The sequence below is a fragment of the Sapajus apella genome, unplaced genomic scaffold (assembly GCF_009761245.1).
Source record: "Sapajus apella isolate SASKATOON/1434 unplaced genomic scaffold, GSC_monkey_1.0 scaffold17, whole genome shotgun sequence".
Taxonomy (NCBI): domain Eukaryota; kingdom Metazoa; phylum Chordata; class Mammalia; order Primates; family Cebidae; genus Sapajus; species Sapajus apella.
In genome coordinates this window covers 15,057,729-15,078,316 of record NW_022436957.1, presented here as the reverse complement: position 1 = coordinate 15,078,316, position 20,588 = coordinate 15,057,729, and the positions used below count along the sequence as shown (strand labels likewise).

At 45.3% G+C, this 20,588-nt stretch overlaps 2 protein-coding genes across 2 annotated transcripts in view; one reads left to right on the top strand and one right to left on the bottom strand.

The window, feature by feature from the left end:
- The window catches only part of MAP3K15 (mitogen-activated protein kinase kinase kinase 15), a 148,551-nt gene extending 146,396 nt beyond the window's left edge, over positions 1 to 2,155 (top strand). Inside the window, exons 27-29 of the mRNA XM_032286043.1 lie at positions 654 to 754; positions 830 to 906; positions 1,401 to 2,155. Of these exons, the coding sequence (XP_032141934.1) occupies positions 654 to 754; positions 830 to 906; positions 1,401 to 1,485 (263 nt within the window). The 3' untranslated portion in view covers positions 1,486 to 2,155. The remainder of the gene's footprint in view (positions 1 to 653; positions 755 to 829; positions 907 to 1,400) is intronic.
- Positions 562 to 18,672, bottom strand: PDHA1 (pyruvate dehydrogenase E1 subunit alpha 1). The gene is made up of 11 exons (XM_032286044.1): positions 18,476 to 18,672; positions 12,699 to 12,758; positions 11,975 to 12,148; positions 10,800 to 10,926; positions 9,049 to 9,140; positions 7,674 to 7,766; positions 6,730 to 6,885; positions 6,489 to 6,560; positions 4,557 to 4,624; positions 3,245 to 3,353; positions 562 to 2,750 (listed from the first exon to the last, which is right to left on the bottom strand). Exons 1-11 carry the CDS (start codon positions 18,530 to 18,532, stop codon positions 2,586 to 2,588), a joined length of 1,173 nt encoding a protein of 390 aa, XP_032141935.1. The 5' UTR covers positions 18,533 to 18,672; the 3' UTR covers positions 562 to 2,585.
- Positions 18,673 to 20,588: the final 1,916 nt, after the last annotated feature.

Here is a 20,588-nt window from a genome sequence, read left to right as displayed (position 1 = left end):
AAAAAAAAAAAAAAAAAAAAAAAAAAAAATTCAAAAGGCCACATATCATGATGTCTTTTCCTCCAGAAAAGGCAAAACTACAGGGACAGAATCAGAAGAGGGAGAAGGGACTGATTGTAAAGGGCACACAAGGGCTTTTGGGAGTCATGGTCATTTCTCTATCTGTGCTGCCGCCTTCACAGCACAGTGGACACCTAAAAAGGGTGCTTTACTGCGTAAGTACATAAATATGCCTCTGTCAGCTGACATTCATTTTGGGCCACTTAGAAATGAGCTCCAGAGCTACCTCTTGGAATGTGGACCAGATAAGCTGAGGTAAAACCTCAACACTAAAACCTATTTCCAGCGCAGTTGGGGATGTGGTTCCTAAGGAAAGGCATTTGAAAGATGTGGGGATAAACACTTAAAGTGGTAGACCTAACAAGTCAAATCCCAAATTAACTGAAGGCATCCTAGATGAGGCGGCTTCTCTCTAGAAAGTGAATCTTAGAATTAGGAATTGTGTAATATGAATTGGAGTAGCTGAGTGACACAAGGTTAATTCATCTTTTTCACATCACATTTACATTCTGGAATCATTTATTCATCCAGCTGGTTACTTTGGAAGACTTTTATGGTTAGACTAATATGTCACAAACTGCCAATTGTTACAGTTATTACAGAGAACCCAGCAGCCCTCCATAGGCAGAGAACAGATAAAGAGCTTATAGACTGGTTGCAGCTGCAAGGAGCTGATGCAAAGACAATCGAAAAGGTAAACACAACAAAGAAATTCTTACGGTGTTGTTACACAGCTGCTTCGCTCTTATGGATCTGATCTTTATTTCAGATTATTGAAGAGGGTTATACACTGTCTGATATTCTTAATGAGATCACTAAGGAAGATCTAAGATACCTTCGACTACGGTAAGAGCCTCATAACAGTTTGTATAAGAGAACACGCCTTTTTATGTGTGAATATGCTTAACGAGCAGAAAACAAAGGGCTGGGCCTCCCTCCAAACTCTGGAGTTCTGCTAGATTCAAGCTGGGAAAAAGCCAACACATGGCAGAAACTGAAAGCCAGGCAGGAGAAGTCAGAAGTAGGCAGGTGACAGAGGAGCTGGCCAGTCAGTCTCCTGCCATTAATGCCTGGCTGGGAGTAGGGGAGGCACACGGCTTGAGGGCCCACACGCTGGACCCCTCCCCTTCTGTAAACTGCAGCCTGCCTTCTTGTTCCTGCGTCATTTGAAATAGCCGGCTCTCTGCAGGTACGTACCTCTAAGGCCATGTCCTAACACTGCTGGGACACGAGTGTCACCTCCATATGTGAAGAGAATGTTTTTAAGTTCAGTTAGGGCTGCGTTTCTAAGCACTGTCGGCTTGAAGCTCTGACTCTGAAGACAGCTGTTTGTCTCCTAGGGGTGGTCTCCTCTGCAGACTCTGGAGCGCGGTCTCCCAGTACAGAAGGGCTCAGGAGGCCTCCGAAACCAGAGACGAGCCTTGATACCTATCAGCTAAGCTGGGGGCAGAGTGTGCCACCATGCTACATGTTTTGTTAAAGCTTCTGTTTGTTAGTGTATAGATGCAGTCTGCTGTGTTTACATATTTTAAAAATGCCATTGTTCAAGGACTTAAAGTTTTAAATACTGTCCATACTGAGTTTCTTTTGAAACCTATTATTTATAAACATAGAACTGTGTATATTGTGAGAACAGTGAGCCCTGGTTTTGACCTCCCAGAATATTAGGAAATTCACCTGTGGTCCCAGCTGCTTGGGAGGCTGAGGGGAGGATCACTTGAGCCCAGGAGGTGGAGGCTGCAGTGGGCCTTAATCACACCACTGCACTCCAGCCTGGGCAACAGAGGGAGACCCTGTCTCAAAAAAAGAAAAAAAAGTAGTACATCCTTTAGCACTTGCTGGAATGGTGAAACAAGGGGCGTTTAACATGGAAGCTGGGACTTGCTTCAGAACTGTTATGGTACTTAAATTTGAGAAACACAACATTGATACGAATGTGCCTTGTATTTAATGTTTGATATGAACAGAAAATAGCTTCATATTTATACTGAATGTATAAGTGGAGAAAACTATGTGGCCTTTGATCATGAAATCTCATTTTGAAATGGACCTGTCCTGCTGCCTGATTATAATAAATATTGTGTCTTAAAGAGAAGTGATGGTCAGCATGAACAGGCCGCTGTACGCGGCAGGGTGGGTGCTATGGCTGGAGGCGTGGGCTGTTACCACAAGTCTGCCTGTGAGGGGCCCACGATAATGGTCTCCTCTCAAAAAGGTGGCGGGACATGGGCATACTAGGAATTGTTCTTCCTTTTCATAATTAAAATAGTTGTATACTTTGAGCAAATACTCCTCTAAGTCAAAAATAATCTTCTATAATATTCACACTAAGCACTCAATAACATCTTTTAATGCAACAATGTACAAACTGCATGCAATTACTACCTGCTCAATCTACACACTTAGACTAAGTGGAGGTTTACAAGCATTTCATTGACTGGGTTTTCTTCCTCCTTAACCAAGTTGAGAAAACTGAACACTGTCTAGCAGCCCCTGAAGGTATAGAGGCTCACCTTCTACTCCCCTTAACTGACTGACTTAAACTTGATCCACTGATTGGCACCACGAACTTCGAAAGGTGGGTCACTGGAGTAGATGTGGTAGCCCAGCTCCTCCAAAGGCGGCTCAGGATCGGCTGTGGCAAACTGGGCAGCGTCCTCAATTTCCTTCCTCACTTCCACATCAATTTCCTAAGAAGTGTGAAAGGTTTTTGAATGAACAGCAGCTTAGGTACCAACCAGAGTTCTACTGAGGACCTGTTGCTGGTGTAACTCTTCTAACTACAAGCACTAACAGTTGCTAACTTGGAAGATTCTGGAATACAGATTTCTAGGGTGTATCTTTTTTTATGAATGAAAAATCCAAAGTATACTCTTAGGAAAAAAGAACTATGCTACTGGGGTGGCTTGGCCACTGTGATTAGTGATAGCATGTACTCAGGTGGTCCACAGTCCACCAAAATCTAAAGAGTAATAGAATTGGAAGAGAGGAAACTAAAAGGAAACCCTGCCCCGAGGGACTTTGGAATCCATTATGCCCCAGCACATCACTTTCTGGGCTTAGAGAAACCCACACAAACTCTGTCTGTGCCCACCCAAGGATGGTAACTTTTTTGGGGGGGGGGGGGGGGGGGGGACACACAAAAAAAGCCAACCTTCAAACCACCACGAATGAATGACTGTACCTTTAATTCTTCCACACTGGCAAGATTGCTGTTCACCATCCTGTCCTTGAGAAGCATAATAGGGTCACTCTTACTTCTTACTTCCTGAATTTCTTCTCGTGTACGGTAACTATGGGGAGGGAAAAAGAGTAATTGATCAGGAAGAACAGCTCCAGTAAAGCAAGGACAGCATGAAGAAACAGGATATTGGGTTGGACTGTCCCAATGAGGTGAGATACAGAAGTGTGTTTCTAAAACAAAGGGGCACATCAATGCCTATGTCACCACAGCAGTGGCAGAGTTACACTTTCAAAATACCAGAACGCAGCTTAACATTCTATTAAGAACTGCTTCTGTCTTTTCTAGAAAACCATACACTGGTAAGTCACAGGGCTTCTCTGGCATTCTGACAACAGGGGCCAAGTTTGTGCTTGCTGCTTTAATTTAGACATAAGGGTCTAAAGAAGTGTCTCTTGTCCCACCCATTTGGGCTCCAGTATACTACATGGGTAGGGACAGCAGAGATAGTTTTGTGCTGATAATTAGAATTTGAGTCATCAGAGCACCCAGCAAGAAATCCATGTGCCTTGCCTTTCTCCCTTAAGTCTCCCTAAAGAAGCACAGGCAGCAAAACCTTGGATACTAAGTCTTCCAATTCTATGATGTAGAATTTTTGCCTACATCATTTGAAGTATCACTACATCAGTAAAAGGATTCTACCACTTTCAACAACAGATTTACACAAAGTACATTTTTCCATATACTATACTCTCTACATGATTTTCCCTTAGAAGGCCACTCTACAAAGGCATGTTTATTCAACTGTGTCACACCTGGGATTCCAGAATTACATGCCACAGCTACTAAGCCAAAAAGTAAAATTCATACCTTCCTAGTGATTGATGTATTTCAACAGATTGAACACCCAGTTAGGCTTGCTCTATGCCAGACAGAAGAACATCTCCAAATTCTGATCCTCTTCAGGTGGAGTATGCCATCTGTGGACTTGGGGTAATACCTACAAAAGCTAAATGCCCCCAAATATACTACCCTACCATCAGCCCTGTTTCATGTAACAATTTCCAATGCTCTTTTTAAAATCGCTGCTTGTGCTCAGACACTATACACTCTAGGAATTTTCAGAAAGCTTTCTTTTTAGGAGGCACTGCTTTCAGACTAAGACTCCAGATAACTTGATGCCAACAAAACTAACTGCATACAAGAAGTGAACTGCTATGTAGCTGCAAAAGCAAATGTTGAAATGTGTACCTTTTGCCACGTAACACCATTCAAAGCCCACCACCTCTGGAAACCAAATTGCCCATGAGTGTACCTGACTCCAGGATCACTCATGCTGTGTCCGTGGTAACGGTAAGTCTGCAGTTCCATCAGGATGGGCCCCTAAAACAGAACCGGTAGGCAGTTAGGAATGATGGGAACAGCAGCCCGACGATCCACGGCCTCAAACGCAGGCCCTTTATTAAGTGTCCAGTGTATTCTTATCAGATCTTCTGAGTTGTCACAAATTTCTTATTTGTTGACTATCTGTTCTCATTTCTAGCATGTATCAATTATATATTTCATCTTATTTTTAATAAGGCAATCTGGCAATAGCTTGTTTTGGATCAAAAAGGCCAGGTATGGTGGCTCATGCCTGTAATCCCAGCACTTTGGGAGGCTGAGGCAAGTGGATTACTTGAGCCCAGGAGTTCGAGACCATCCTGGACAACATAGCAAAACCCCATCTCTTAAAAAAAAAAAAAAAAAAAAAAAATTAGCCAGGCATGGTGGCATGCACCTGTAGTCCTAGCTACTTGGGAGGATCACCTGAGCCTGGAAAGTTAAGGCCACAGTGAGCTGTGAATGTGCCACTTCCCGAGACCCTGTCAAAAAAGAAAAAGGCTTTGAGCATGTGTTAGAGCCTCCTGATATTGGCTAGGCAGATTTTCATCTCATGCTCCTTTCTCGTGGTGTGTTGTGGGGCTGGCAGCCACTTGTACTTCACAGATCTTGCTAGTGTGCAACAAAGTTGGCAGGTACCAACAACCTCTGCTCCCCAAACCCCGAGGCTCTGCTGGGAGTCTGCCCAGTTGGGCTCTGTATCACCAAGTGGCCTGCTCATTCTACACTAGCCCACTTCCAGGAGATGGCTCTGAACACTGAGGAGTGGGGAAGCATTGAGGATCCTTGGTTGGTCTGATGCAGCAGTTAAAATGGGGGAGTGGGGAGCTGGCTCAGAGTCCTGGTGCTTGGGTTCCAATCTGGGCTCCAAGGTAGAGTAGCTCTGTACCTTTAACTGCTCTGTGGCTATTTCCCTGTCTGTGAAATGGGCAAAACAGTTAACACCTAACTCAGAATTGTGAAGGTTATGTGGCTGGGGCAGTCAACACCATGTCTCCAGCCAGGGCTGGCCCCCACAGATTCAAGAATTGGGAAAGGTGGGGTCAAAATCCACCGTCAGGGCCTGGCGCTCCCAGCCTTAGAGTCCTGACATAGACTGCTCAGCCCCCTGTCCCCAAGCTGTGGTTTTGGTCCTGCTCTAGTTCGTTCTCCTCACTAGCGCTTGTTTTATGTTCCATTTCCCCCCCTCACCTCCCCGTCTCTTCCATCACTCCGGCCACATCTGATACGCACCACTGCCCAAACATACATGGTATGGCACTGAGGTACAAACTGCAGAAACCTTGTTTCTGGGCTGGGAAACATTGATTTAGGGAGAACACCCAAACCTACTAAGCCTATACTAGCGCCAAAGGAACTGAAACCTCTCTTCAGGCCCATCTCCCTCACTGCCATACACAGGAAGGGAAAGATCCTTAGGACTGAGCAAGACTAAGATTACAAGCTTCAGTCATTCTATTTAATGTGTCTAAGACACACATATTAAATGCCTATTGTAAACATGACATTCTATGCTGGACACTGCGGACCCCCTATCTGTTCCTTCAAGGGGCTCATGATTAATAGGGGTTGGGGAGGAGGTACAGAATTAACCTAACTAAAAGGCAAAGTAGCTGTCATGAAGAAGACAGAGGCCAAAGCAGAGGAAGCACCAGAACAGATTTCCCCCAAACGAGAGCAACGTGGGCTTCCCAGCGGGTGAGCTAAAGACCAAGCTACTCAGAAAGGAGCCCTGCTCTCTTTACTCCCTTCCAGCTCATGCACCTCAATTAGCAGCTACTCCCTAACAGCTTCAACAGACACATGGGAGTCAGTCTTTGAACTTCTAAAGATGTCATTAGCCCAGAGGCCTTCAGAGCCTTACCTTCCCAGATCTACAATAGGCAGCAGCAAACCTTGTCGCCTCTCGGACACACAGGATATCCATTCCATCCACCTGTGAATAAACATGGGAGGGGCAAAGCATGAATCCAACTGCCCCAAACCATTTTACTTTCACATGGCCTGCTCATGCATGAGAATCAAACTCTTCAATGTTTCTAAAATCGGTAAGGCTTTGCACAAGGGCATACCCTGGGCCCTGGCCCCACCACAGGTGTCCTTACTCTCAACCCAGGAATGAAATCCCCTCTCTTGTAGTAATCAGTGCTGGCTGCTGCTCTCTCAACAGACGTTCCCATTCCATAGCGGTTATTCTCACAGATGAAAATACAAGGTAATTTCCACAAAGCTGCCATGTTGTAAGCTTCGAATATCTGGCCCTGGAAGAAGTTATGAAAAGGGGTTTCATTTGGCTTCTTTCTCTAGGCTTCATCATCTGCAACAGCTGCTGCTCTGCCTGGCACAGAAGGCTTTCATCAAGCAGAGAGCCGCCTCTTCTAAAACCGAGCTTTGGGTGGTGAGGGAAAGCGGGGTGGGGGTGGAGGAGCAGCAGCAGGCATCACACTCTTGTAGCTAAGGGAGGTGAATAACTAAATACTACCACTTGTTTCTTTGGGGCTGTGCTAGCAGTAAGGAACACACTGGAAAAAAGATCAATATGTAAAAACGTGTGGCTACCTAGTTTTATACTTTATTAGAAATCTATCAGGCCCACTGGATAGCCAGAGTGAACCAGCACCTGAGAATTGGCCTCTTGGATAGGGCTTCACAGAGTGCCAGTCGCAGACTGGGGATTACTTGGTAACAAAAGAAGCACAGAAACTGAGTTAGGACTCAGACACTATTATCTGAATTTGACACTGCCTGCCCTGGCATCCAAAAGAATGGGTCTGTATTGTTTTGCAATAGGTTGCGGGGAGGGCCTTTACCAAGCGCTGATGTAGAGCAAAGGCGAGCTCCTTCACAGGAATGCACCCCCATAAGGCTCTTGTGAAACAGCACTAAGAGGTCAATCTCTAATCTGACCGTAAATCAACCAAATTTGAGTTAGCCATAGGAATTGCTATTTCACCTAACAGGCAATACACTACTACTTTAGAAACTCAACTGTGAATATTAAACACTTTGAAAATAAAATTTTTATTGGAAAGTTAAGAGACATAATTACCTGATTAGCAGCACCATCGCCATATAAAGTCAGGCAGACCTCATCTTTTCCATTATACTTACAGGCTAGAGCAATCCCAGCACCCAGGGGCACCTAACATGAAGGACAACCGAGAAAGGAACCACAAAAATCCATGAGGGGAGATATAAATGCCCTGCATTTTAACTCCTGGCCAGAATCTGGCACAGAAATTACACTGCTGCTACGAACTCTCCTTCCAATCCCATCTCTCTCTGCTTATCCCACCCCCATTATTTTCAATGAACCAGTAAAGTAATACATAAATACTATGTTCTATTTTAACCAGTAAGCAATAACATTTCTGCATTCAAGAGTTAAAAAACAAAACTTGGCCAGGCATGGTCCCAGCACTTTGGGAGGCCGAGGCGGGTGGATCACAAGGTCAAGAGATCAAGACCATCCTGGCCAACATGGTGAAACCCCATTTGTACTAAAAATACAAAAAATTAGCTGGGCATGGTGGTGCATGCCTGTAATCTCAGCTACTTGGGAAGTTGAGGCAGGAGAATCACTTGAACGTGGGAGGCAGAAGTTGCGGTGAGCCAAGATCGCGCCACTGCACTCCAGCCTGGTGACAGAGCGAGACTCCATTTAAAAAAAAAAAAAAAAAAAAAAAAACAGAAAACACATAATAGAATCTCAGTATGTTAGAAAATAAAAAAAAAAGTCTGGATATAATTTCGTGCTGTTAATTCTTCATCATTCACTAACTGATGAGAACAAGGACTCCATAATGAAGTTGACAAGATAAATCAATGAATGTACTGAAATAGAAATAAGAAGGGGAAGGTATGGCTCCACTGCTAGAGGCTCCTGCTTACTTAGAAAATAGCAAATACCTCAAAGGAAACATTACAAATCACCATCCAAGTCTACTTCTCTCTCAGATGGTGGGCTCTGAGGCACTAGATCTTTAAAGGCAAACCAAGCCCCCAAAATACAGTCATGCATTGCTTAACAGCAGGGATATAGTCTCAGAATTGCATCACTAGGCAATTTTGTTGTGTGAACACCTTACTGTACTTGCACAAACCTAGATGGTACAGCCTACGGCACACCTAGGCTGCAACCCTGCACAGCATGACTGTACTGAATCCTGCGGGCAAAATATTTGTGTACCTAAACGTAGAAAAGGTAACCTGTTGTGCCACTACAACGTCACTAGGTGATAGGAAGTTTTCAGCTCCATTAGAATCTCATGGACTACCATCGTATATGTGACACTGACCAAAGCGTCACTGAGCAGCAAAAGGCTGTGCTACTTCAGGGAAAAGTTGTCTGGGGCTGGGGAAGTTTCTGAAGACAAAGGCCAGGGCCAAATCTAAGGAAGCACGCAACCCTTGTCCTTGACTACCTGTGCTCCCACGATGCCATTACCCCCGTAGAAGTTCTTGGCATACATGTGCATCGATCCTCCTTTCCCTTTAGCACAACCTCCTTTTCGTCCTGGAAATGGCAGAACACACACATGTGCAACACAAACCAAATCTACGAAGCAAACCCAACTGCACCCCAAGTATGTACTCTGAGGCTCCACCATTAGAACTCAGAGGCCAATTCAGTGGTCTAAGTACCTGTCCCACCAGCCAAACACGTGTTTCTCCTTGTCCTTCCACTAGTTCCATGTGCTTCAACCTTTCCAGCTTTTCCTACTCTCTAATCACTGAATTACCTTTAGATGTTGGCAAAAGTCCAGATGGTACCCTGGACTTGCTTTTCTGGCCAGTTACATTCATCTTCGGACCTCTCCTATACTGGTACACTAAATATATTCGATCCCTGAACAGGGTTTGAACTGCATGGGTACACTTACACACAGATTCTTTTTCAGCTGCATGTAGATCAAAAATACAATATTCTCAGGATGCAAACCCGAAGACATGGAAGGCTGACTTCCAGACTTGAGTATTTGAGGATTTTGGTATACTTGAAGGTGCTAGAACCAATCCCCTGGATATATGGAGGGACAACCATAGTTAAATAGTCAAGGAGGGCGGGGCACGGGGGCGCATGCCTATAATCCCAGCACTTTGGGAGGCTGAAGTGGGTGGATCACCTGAGGTCGGGAATTTGAGACCAGCCTGGCCAACATGGTGAAACCTGGTCTCTACTAAAAATACAAAAATTAGCCAGGTGTTGTGGTGGGCACCTATAATCCCAGCTACTTGGGAGGCTGCAGGAGGAGAATTGCTTGAACTCAAGGGCGGAGGTTGCAGTGAGCTGAGATCACACCACTTCACTCTAGCCTGGGTGAAAGAGCAAAACTGTCTCCAAAAAAAATAAATAAATAAAATAAAAAATTAAAAAAAATAAAAAAGAGTCAAGGAGGGCTGGGTGCACTGGCTCGTGCCTTAATCCTAGCACTTTGGGAGGCAAGGGCAGGCCACTGCACTCCAGCCTGGGCAACAGAGCGAGACTCTGTCTCAAAAACAACAAAACAGGTGGCACACGGTGGCTCACACCTGTAATCCTAGCACTTTGGGAGGGCGAGGCGGATAGATCACCTGAGATCAGGAGTTCAAGACCAGCCTGGCCAACATGGTGAAACCCTGTCTTTACCAGAAATATAAAAATTAGCCAGGCGTGGTGGCACACACCTGTAGTCCTAGCTACTTGGGAGGCTGAGGCACGAGAATCACTTGAACCAGGGAGGTGGAGGTTGCAGTGAACCAAGATCACACCACTGCACTCCAGCCTGAACAACAGAGTGAGACTCAGTCTCAAAAAAGGAACCAAAACGAAATAAAAAGGGGGACAAAGAAAAGGGGAATTTACATTCTAGAATTTACATCACATACCATGAGTGCCTCAACCCAACTTACTTTCTATGATTGCTAGACTTCTGTTGCCATGCTTGAATGATAACCAAACCTACTGTGACTTTATAGCACTAATCTTTTTTAAAGTTTTACCTGAGGGGCCAGAGGACTTCAAAAATGGTCATTTAACTCAAGAGCACAATGGAAGTAACAGAGCACCAAAGAAGAATTAAAAAAGAAACTTAAAACTTTTAACAAATATTAACTCATAATAGTCAGCATTGTAATGAAAGATATTTAAAAACTTCATCCACTCGTATCCCCTTTCTGTAAATCAACAGCAAACCTGTTAGCTCTGCGAGAATTTCTCGGACAGAAAGGCCCCGGGTGAAGGTGAAGCCGTGAGCCCGGTAGGCTGTGATGAGGTGGTCTGTAGGGTTTATGCCGGCTTCCAGGCCCACACAGCATGCTTCCTGGTTAGAGGAAGGAGAAACCATGAGGCCATGCAATACATGTTTCTGAAGAAAAACATTTCCTAGACAGCAGTGAAATATTTGGGCTAGTAGAACTATCACTAATGACCACATATGTGCCACTTCCTTTCTCCTATATGACCTAAAAGAAAATCCTACATCAGATGTCAACATTAAAACATCGGGGAATGTCACATGAAAATCCAGACTTCTGCCTTCTCTGGGAGTCATGAATAACAGGAAGCATTACCCATGACTTCCACACGGCACCAACTGGCTGGAACCAAGTCATGGCGTTCCTCTGGGTAGGGCATGCTGGCCCCAGTTCAGAGTCCCTGTCACCATTCTTTGTTATGTATACCTAGCCTTATTCACCGATTTATGCTACCTGGCTGGCCCTTGAAGGCATTTGATTCTATAACCCTTGACCTAAACCCACAAAACAAAAAACAAGCAAACTAATCCTTTCTCCCCAAATTGTATACAGTACAGGTGATCACAGTGCCAGGAAGTTTTAACATAGTAAAACTCTAAGAACAGGTACATAAACTGGCAATGTTATGTGTGAATGAATTGTTTAGCCTAAGCTTCATAGTGGCTTCTACTTTTTATTCTAAGATACTGGCTTCAGCCAGGCACAGTGGCTCACCCCTATAATACCGGCACCTTGGGAGGCTAAGGTGGGCAGACTGTTTGAGCCCAGGAGTTTGAGACCAGCCTGGGCAACATAGTGGGACCCCGTCGCTACAAAAAAACACAAAAATTAGCTGGGTGTGGTGGCGTGTACCTGTGGTCCCAGCTACTTGGGAGGCTGAGGTGAGAGGACTGCTTGAGCCCAGGGGGCAGAGGCTGCAGTGAGCCATGATCATACCACTGTACTCTAGCCTGGGCAACAGACAGAGACTGTCTCAACAAAATAAATAAATGAAAGAAAATTACATTACCAGCCTCCAATGCTTACGATGCATAAGGCAGGGTAAAGCCCAGTAAGTACAGGCCACACGTCAATACCCAAATAACACAGCTCTATCACAAACCTACCACTCACCTGACCATCACACAAGTGACAGAAACCGCGAATAATTTTCTGTTTATACAGCTGATCTGCTTTTAACTCCATTCGGCGCACAGTCTGCATCATCCTGTAATATTTGAGCCCATCCTCCCTGGTGAGCACTGTTGTGACAGGAGGGCCTTCTTCCAGCCGGTGAAGGTCACATTTCTGAAATGGAGTAAGATGGTTATTATCCTCCACATACTATACTGCAAACACTGTTGACCACTCGGAGATCTAACTCCATTGCAAATAATATTGAACTCAAAAAACTGCAAAGGAGCACATTAGTAATGCTTCATATTGCCTCTGTTCCTTCAATATGTAAACCTCACTGTGCAGTGAGATGGGACTTGAGTAGAAGGAAATCTTTCTAAGATGATTTTCACTGAAAGCCCCTAAAAGTCAACTGAGTTACAGGCTGGAAGAACCTTCAAAGAAACAACTAAGACTCTTCTTATTCAAATATCTCACTGAATTACATTCTAAGCTTTAAAATAAGCTTTTGTTTTTATTTTTTAGCTTCTCCCGCTTCACCCCACAGAACGGCAGCAAGCCGCTAATAATAAATTCTAGTTTTTGTGAAACTTCTCTGAACCTTTGACCCTGGAACGTTAAGAAAATGATGGCTAAGCATGAACATCAAAATGTTCTAAAGGTAAAACTGTATCAGTGTGTACCTGTGAAAAAATTATTAACGAAGTAAAACACTTCTTACCTTAATTTCAAATGTAGCATCATTTGCAAAATTACGGGATGCTACCAGCACTCTGCTTGCCTGGAAAGACAAAAATATACAAGCAAATCAGTACTTTTTAATTGTCAGCAATTTTGGAAAGTATAATTACTATTCTTCGGTTACCAGGATGAAGTTAAGGAAAGTTAATAAGACCCAGCATATGCATGGCCTTCTCTCCCACTCTGTGCACTGTGCCTGCATCCTCCTTGTCCTCCAAAATGAATCCATGCTTTGGCCAATGAAACACCATCATACCGCCATCTGAAGGCGAGCAGTGCAAAGAGAAAGGGGCAAAAACCAAACCCATCCTTTGTTGTCAAAGAAATTATAGTGAGAATATAATGAAATTAGTGGCTAAAGAGACTAGATCATCTGTGAGCTGAGTTTGTTTTTACCATTCTTTTTTTTTTTTTTTTTTTTGAGATCGAGTTTTGCTTTTGTCACCCAGGCTGGAGTGGAGTGGCACTATCTCGGCTCACTGCAACCTCTGCCTCCCGCGTTCAAATGATTCTCCTGCCTCAGCCTCCCGAGTAGCTGGGATTACACGTGCTCACCACCATGCCCGGCTAATTTCTGTATTTTTAGTAGTGATGGGGTTTCATCGTGCTGGCCAGGCGGGTCCTAAACTCCTGATCTGGTGATCCACCTGCCTCGGCCTCCCAAACTGCTGGGATTACAGGTGTGAGCCACCGCGCCTGGCCTATTTATGCCATTCTTAGTCATAACCAGATACTGTTCATTTTAAGCAAGCTGAAATTATACTTCAAATAAAACTATGATTTAATCCCCACTCCAGGCAAACTTCACTCTTCTATCAAATTGGATCTGCAAGAAAAAAATATTTTAAATTGGTTGAAGTATGAGATAAATACATTAGGGAGACAAGATAAAAGAACAGATACTTAGCCCTCTCTGACTTAAACATAATGGGCTTCAGCCAGCTGTTTTATAATTTACAATTTAAACAGCCTAAATCTTGGGTAGGCTCCTCTTGAAGCCCCAGTGGAAAGAAACGTTCTTTTGATGTTTGGGTGGCTATCAGTGTTTGGAGGTAAAAACCTTCGGTGGGGGGGGGGGAGGGGGGGAAGCAGGAAATGATTCCTTTCCAGTTTTACAATTGAGCAAACCTGCTCACAGCAAGTCTTCTATGCAATGGCTCAGGTTTAGGTTTGACCACAAAATGTATCCAGTTAGTATTATCGTATTATTTTAGCCCCTTCTGCCACACACTCACACACTGACATGTAAACCAAGATGATTTCTCCATAAAAAGCACATCTGATGTGTTCATACCTTACCTAGTCCAGCATTGGACTGGATCTTGGTGAGAAAAGTTAAGACTGATCTGCCAAGTGTATCCTGGAGTGTACAAGCCAACAGGCAGAGAGCTAATTACGTGTCTCTTCACCCCTCAATAGACTATCATGGGACAAAGCCGACAAACACAGACTATGACACTGCTGGAGGAAAACAGTTCAAATACTAGGAATCAGTGTTTCCGTTAACTTACAGGTAGAGACAGTTCACCAACATATCTCAGAAAAAGCGTATGTGAGAAGTAAAGCTGACACAGGGTGAAATAGCAAATGAATGGCTATGCCTGGCAATCAGCAAACAGACTTGTTCTTGGCAGTTAATAAATTATTTTGTGAGGTCAGAAATTATTACTGTATTGTGAAATAAATTTCCAAATACACCTGCAGATACTGCAGTTTTTGGAAGGCAGGAATCCAAACCAGCCAGCTAACAGTAACAGGGAAAAGGTAACTTCTTTCTCAATCCCAGAGTTGAAACAATGAGGCAAGATAATGCTACATAATGAGGAGCAAGAGGGGCGGTGGTGCTGTAGCACGTGCCTGTAATCTTGTGCTTGCAAAGATTAGGACTGCCAGAAGGCCGGGCGTGGTGGCTCAAGCCTGTAATCCCAGCACTTTGGGAGGCCGAGGCGGGTGGATCACGAGGTCAAGAGATCGAGACCATCCTGGTCAACATGGTGAAACCCCGTCTCTACTAAAAATACAAAAAATTAGCTGGGCATGGTGACGCGTGCCTGTAATCCCAGCTACTCAGGAGGCTGAGGCAGGAGAACTGCCTGAACCCAGGAGGCGGAGGTTGCGGTGAGCCGAGATCGTGCCATTGCACTCCAGCCTGGGTATCAAGAGCGAAACTCCGTCTCAAAAAAAAAAAAAAAAAAAAAAAAAAAAAAGGACTGCCAGAAAGCTTCTCAGATGCGTTCTCCCCTTGCTTCAATATTGTGTATCTCAAAAATAAGAACCACTGAGATGAACGAAAGCAGCAAAGTTAAAGAAGCTAAAAGTCCTGTCAGAAGTGCAAGTATATTGTAATTTCTGAGAGCTTGTTGAAAAAATAATTTTGCCATTTATTTTCTCTGGAGAGCCATAAAAAGATTCTCTGTTAAATGGGATTCCTCTCTGAGAGAGACCACGAACAACTAATTCAAATTAAAAAAAAAAAAAAAGAAAACTAGGCTGGGCATTGTGGCTCACACCTGTAATTCCCAGCACTTTGGGAGGCCGGATCACAAGGTGGGAGGATCACTTGAGGCCAGGAGTTCAAAGCCAGCCTGGGCAACACAGTGAGACTGTCATCTGTACAAAAATAAAAATTACAAAATTAGCCAGGTGTGGTGGCCCACACCTGAGGCTACGGTGAACTATGATTGTGCCACTGCACTCCGGCCTAAAAAAAAATTAAATAAAAAAAGTAAAACTTTAACTTCCTAAATAGGACCCATTCATGTGAAAGAGGAAGAATGTTTCAAAAATTCCAGATTCTAACACAGTGTAAATTAGAACTCTTACCTACCACTTATAAAGTCAAAAGAACACTGATAGTAAAGATTTCACAAAAGGAGTCATACAGAAATGCAAACAATAAAATAAAGAATAACATTTTAAAATGCAATTCCGTCTTCCATGAAATAAGAATTGTGAAAACAATAAACCTTATTCAAAAATGAAAACACAATCTTGTAATTCATTTCAGAGTTTCACACCAGACACTCTTTGATGAGACAATGGCAATCTTTAAGCCTGAGATAAATCTCCCTGCCTGCCTTTTAGAGAGTGAGAGTAATCCCAGCACTTTGGGAGGCCGAAGTGGGCGGACTGCTTGAGCCTGGAGTTGGACACCAGACTGGGCAACAGAGCGAGACCATGGCTCTACTAAAAAGTTTGTAGGCTGAGGCGGGTGGATCACGAGGTCAAGAGATCAAGACCATCCTGGTCAACACGGTGAAACCCCGTCTCTACTAAAAATACAAAAAATCAGCTGGGCGTGGTGGTGCGTGCCTGTAATCCCAGCTACTCAGGAGGCTGAGGCAGGAGAATTGCCTGAACCCAGGAGGCGGAGGTTGCGGTGAGCCGAGATCGCGCCATTGCACTCCAGCCTGGGTAACAAGAGCAAAACTCCGTCTAAAAAAAAAAACAAAAATAAAAAAAATGGCTGGGCGTGGTGGTGCATGCCTGTGTTCCCAACTACTCGGGAGGCTCAGGTAGGAGGATCACTCCAGCCTAGCAGGCTGAGGCTGCAGTGAGCTGTCATCATGCCACTGTACTCTAGCCTGGGTGACACAGAGACCTGCCTCAAACGAAACAGACACCAGGGAGAATAAAAAAACGAAAAAGGAAAAAACACACAGTGTCTTGGGAGGTTAAGGGGATTAACTTGTGTCACAGCCATCAGACCAGCTGCCTCCCCTTCTCCGTCCCTTCAGGGAGTATCACACAGATGGCAGGACCGCAGTTCAGTAAGTCTGCCTAATTTGGGTGAGCCACTGCTCATCGTTTACTGTCCGGACTTTGGTCAAAGGCTTATATGCAAAATGTCTTACACGTACAATATAGAAAATTAAAACCTTGATCTATTCTGTGTTATTTATAGTTAAGTAAAAAGACATCCATATGTATGAAGAATTACAAAATATAAAGAGTCAACAGGTTAGAGTGTATTATTCCACCCTTTAAAAAGATAAAGGTAAAACTTAGTTCTACCCTTAGAAGCTTCGGGAATGGTTCCTAATTAATTAGTCCATGACAAGTACACTGACACAGAAAACTTCTAATTATCTGAAGAGTTTACACCACCAAGTGGAAAGATACCTAGGCACTTTCTAAAGTGACTTCATATCTGGAACTCAATTTTCTTCCTACTGTAAGGTGGAGGAGGAGGAAGAACCCTGCAAATTGATACAGGAAACCTGACTTGCAGAAGAAACAACCTACATCAGGTGCCTAAGGGAAGGGTGCTTCTGAGCCCCTAACTACCGGCACAGCCCTCTACTCACAGATATCCGTAAAGGGAATGACATCCCCGCCACCGCCCCCTCTTCCCCTGCCAACTTTTTTTTTTTTTTTTTTTTAAAGAAAGAGTCTTGCTCCTGTTGCCCAGGCTGGAGTGCAATGGTCTGATCTTGGCTCACTGCAATCTCTGCCTCCCGGGTTCAAGCGATTCTTCTGCCTCAGCCTCCCGAGTAGCTGGGATTACAGGGGCCTGCCATCACGCCAAGCTAATTTTTGTATTTTTAGTAGAGAGGGGGTTTCATCATGTTGGCCAGGCTGATCCCGAACTCCTGACCTCAGGTGATCCACCCACCTCGGCCTCCCGAAGTGCTGGGATTACAGGCATGAGCCACACATGGCCTCGTCATAGACATCAAGTCCTGGGGGGAATTACCAGAGCCAGAATCAAGAGGGCTGCAGTTATACCAATTAACACGACCTCACTGTGCCTAGGGGTCAGAAGGCTAGAAGCTTAGGTGTTAGGCACCTCTAAATGCTGAGGCCATGAAATAGCCCTAACTCTAACCCCCACCCCTCAAGCATCGTTGCTGTTTGCTTTAGCTACTTGTACCCTAAGACTGTGTAGGTGAGGCGAGGGCAGTGTCCTCTGAGTTCCGCTTCAGCGATCTTGAACTCACTGCCAAGAAAAGCTGAGATGTTGAAAGAGAAGGGGAGGAAGTTTCTGAAGAGGCTGACTCTCTGTGAACCCTCCTCCCAACTAAGCACAGGTGTTCAAGACATGTATACCGAACTGGGAACTCAATAAATAACTCTATTCAACACACATGCTATCGACTATGTGCCAGGTGCTAGTTGGAACCGTTTCCACACGTGCCACTCGTTGAATCCTCAATACAACCCCAAGAGGTGGGGACTCCCTATCATCTCTCCATTTTAGAGTTAACTGATAATATTTCAAAGACAACTCTTATCTCCACTTAGAGATTAACTCCACCTAGAGCAAACATTTTAAGAAACAGGATCCCGGGGACCTTTAAAAACTTGCTCAAGGTCACAGGGCTAGTCAATGGTGAGGGTGCTGTTTGAACAGAGCCACCCCGTCTCCAGAGGGTACGCTATTACAAAGCCTCTCGGTCAAGAGAAATTAAGTAACGAAGATGTGAAATGACTGGGGTTAATTGGAGACTCGAAGGAGGCCGAGGTCCCCCTTTCCGTGTCCTGTCAACCAAAAGGCACCTCTTGAGCACACCGACTTCGCCCGGCGCACAGCTGGGTCCAGGGGCGGAAGGGGGGAGTCGGAAGGGGGAAGTCCACACGGAGCTTGGCGGGATCCCTGTCCGCGCCGCTTCTCCTGAGGCCAGGAACGGGACGCACAGCGTGGAGGCAAAGTAAAGGCTCCCCGGCACCCCTACAGCCTTCCACCCCGCGCTGGGTGGCCCGGCCCCCGCTCTGGCCCCGCTCGCGCCCCACCCCGGCACGCCCGGGAGGTCTCACCGGCTTCTGGGAAGCACCAGACAACACGCGGGAGACTGCAGCGAGCATCTTCCTCATGAAGCACAAGCAGTGGCGGCAGTGGCGACTCCTAACAGCCCAAGAGGCACGACTCAGGTGCCCCCAAGTCTCCTTCAGCTGCCCCAGCAAACGCCACGCCTCAATCGGAGCGCGGCGTAACCGAGTCGTAATGAAGTCATGCGCTGCGCTGGGCCGCAGGCCAACCAGAACGGCGTCCAGGGGGTGCCCCGCCCCTGCGAAAGTACTGTGGCTGCCCATTGGGTATCGGCGCCAGAGGGGGAGGGCTGCGGGCTCTGCGTCGCCACGCGGCGGGCGGGTGAGGAGGCGGGGGCCTGAGAGCGCCTGCGTGGGAAAGTGGGGCCCCTCCTCCAGGGCGCCGCGGAAGAGAATGTTTCCTAGATTCCGCCCTGCGGACTGGCGGGGACCTGGGTCGTCCAGGCCCCGGGTCGTCCAGGCCCTGTCCTACCGAGCGCTTAGTCCTACCGGTGCTGTAGCTCTGCAGCCTTCGCTCATTACACGAGATAATGAAGATTAGCAGCGTGCTCGAAGCCAAAAGACAGAACATCTGGTTTCTGTAAATGGTCTGCCACTAACTTTGTCTTTAAAAGATCACGTAGCGGTTCGAAAATTCTGCCCTGTCTACTTGAACGCGGATCAAAAAATCAGGTTCCCGATATATGTCGAGAGGTCAATAACTTCTCTGGTTATTGGTTCACAGGCCCACTGCAAGTTAACAGAGTGGCTCAACGGATAAAAGCACACACACAGACAAACACCAAAGCAAGGAGAGGGTCTATTCAGAGGATCAAAGGGCTCAGGAACCCATTCTGTTGTGCCCTAGAGGGACTGCACCTGGGGTTCCGGGTTTAGATTTGGGCTCCACATTTTAAGGGGGATAATGACAAAACTCAGTGGAATCCAGGGGACAGTGGTCAGAATGGCCAGGGGCTGAGACTGTGACTTATGAAGAACGATTAAAGAAGTTAGGAAGAAAACAGAAAAACAGACTAACTAGAATTGGCTAGGTTATATTGTGGCAACAACTGACCTCCAAATTTCAGGCACTTCAAGGATTTGAAGTGACACAAGCCATCTTGCTCATAACACAGGTCCCTCACAGATTGGCAACCCTCTGGAACTTAGCTTGCCTCATGGTGAAGGGAAAGGGGATCATTTAAACCGGCTCTCAAAGCTTCTGCCCAGAAGTGACACACATGTCAGTTCCTCTCAATTTCCATGGACCAGAGCTAGTTACTCAACCATGTCTGAGTTCCACAAGGTGAAATATAGTCCTCCTGCCAGGAGGAGACCAGAAAATTAGATGAACAGTAAAACCAGAGAAGATTGGATATGTGTTCACACATTTTCAGGTCAGTCATATTCCAGGAGGAAGAGCCTGTGTGTGAGTGTGTGTGTGTGTGTGTGTGTGTGTGTGTGTGTGTAAAATCCTTTCAGTATAACAATGGATTTTCTAACAATGACAATGGGCCCCTAAGATAATTCTTTCCCAGTGTCACTGAAAGTATTCAAAGCAGAAGTTCAAAGCATGGCCAGCTCTCAGGATAGCTAGATAAAGAATTTGGAGTCAGGCGCAGTAGCTCATGCCTGTAATCCCAGCACTTTGGGAGGCTGAGGTGGGTGGATCCCTTGAAGTCAGGAGTTTGAGACCAGCCTGGCCAACACGGTGAAACCCCATCCCTACTAAAAATACAAAAATTAGCCAGGCGTGGTGATGCGTGCCTGTAATCCCAGTTACTCAGGAGGCTAAAGCAGGAGAATTGCTTGAACCCAGGAAGCAGAAGTTGCAGTGAGCCGAGATCATGCCATTGCACTGCAGCCTGGGTGACAGAGGGAGACTTCGTCTTAAAAACAAAAAAAAAAAAAAAAAAAAAAAAGAAAAGAAAAAAAAGAAAAGAAATACAACAAACCAATTTAATAACATATCAAGTAATTGGCATAACCCCGCAGAGAATGATTTCAAGTTATTAAACGCCACAGCAATGTGACTGTAAATATTTGGTGGGGTATATCCTAAAGACAAAAGGAACTAGAAAAAAAAAAAATCTTAAAGCCAGGCTGAGACCTGTAATCCCAG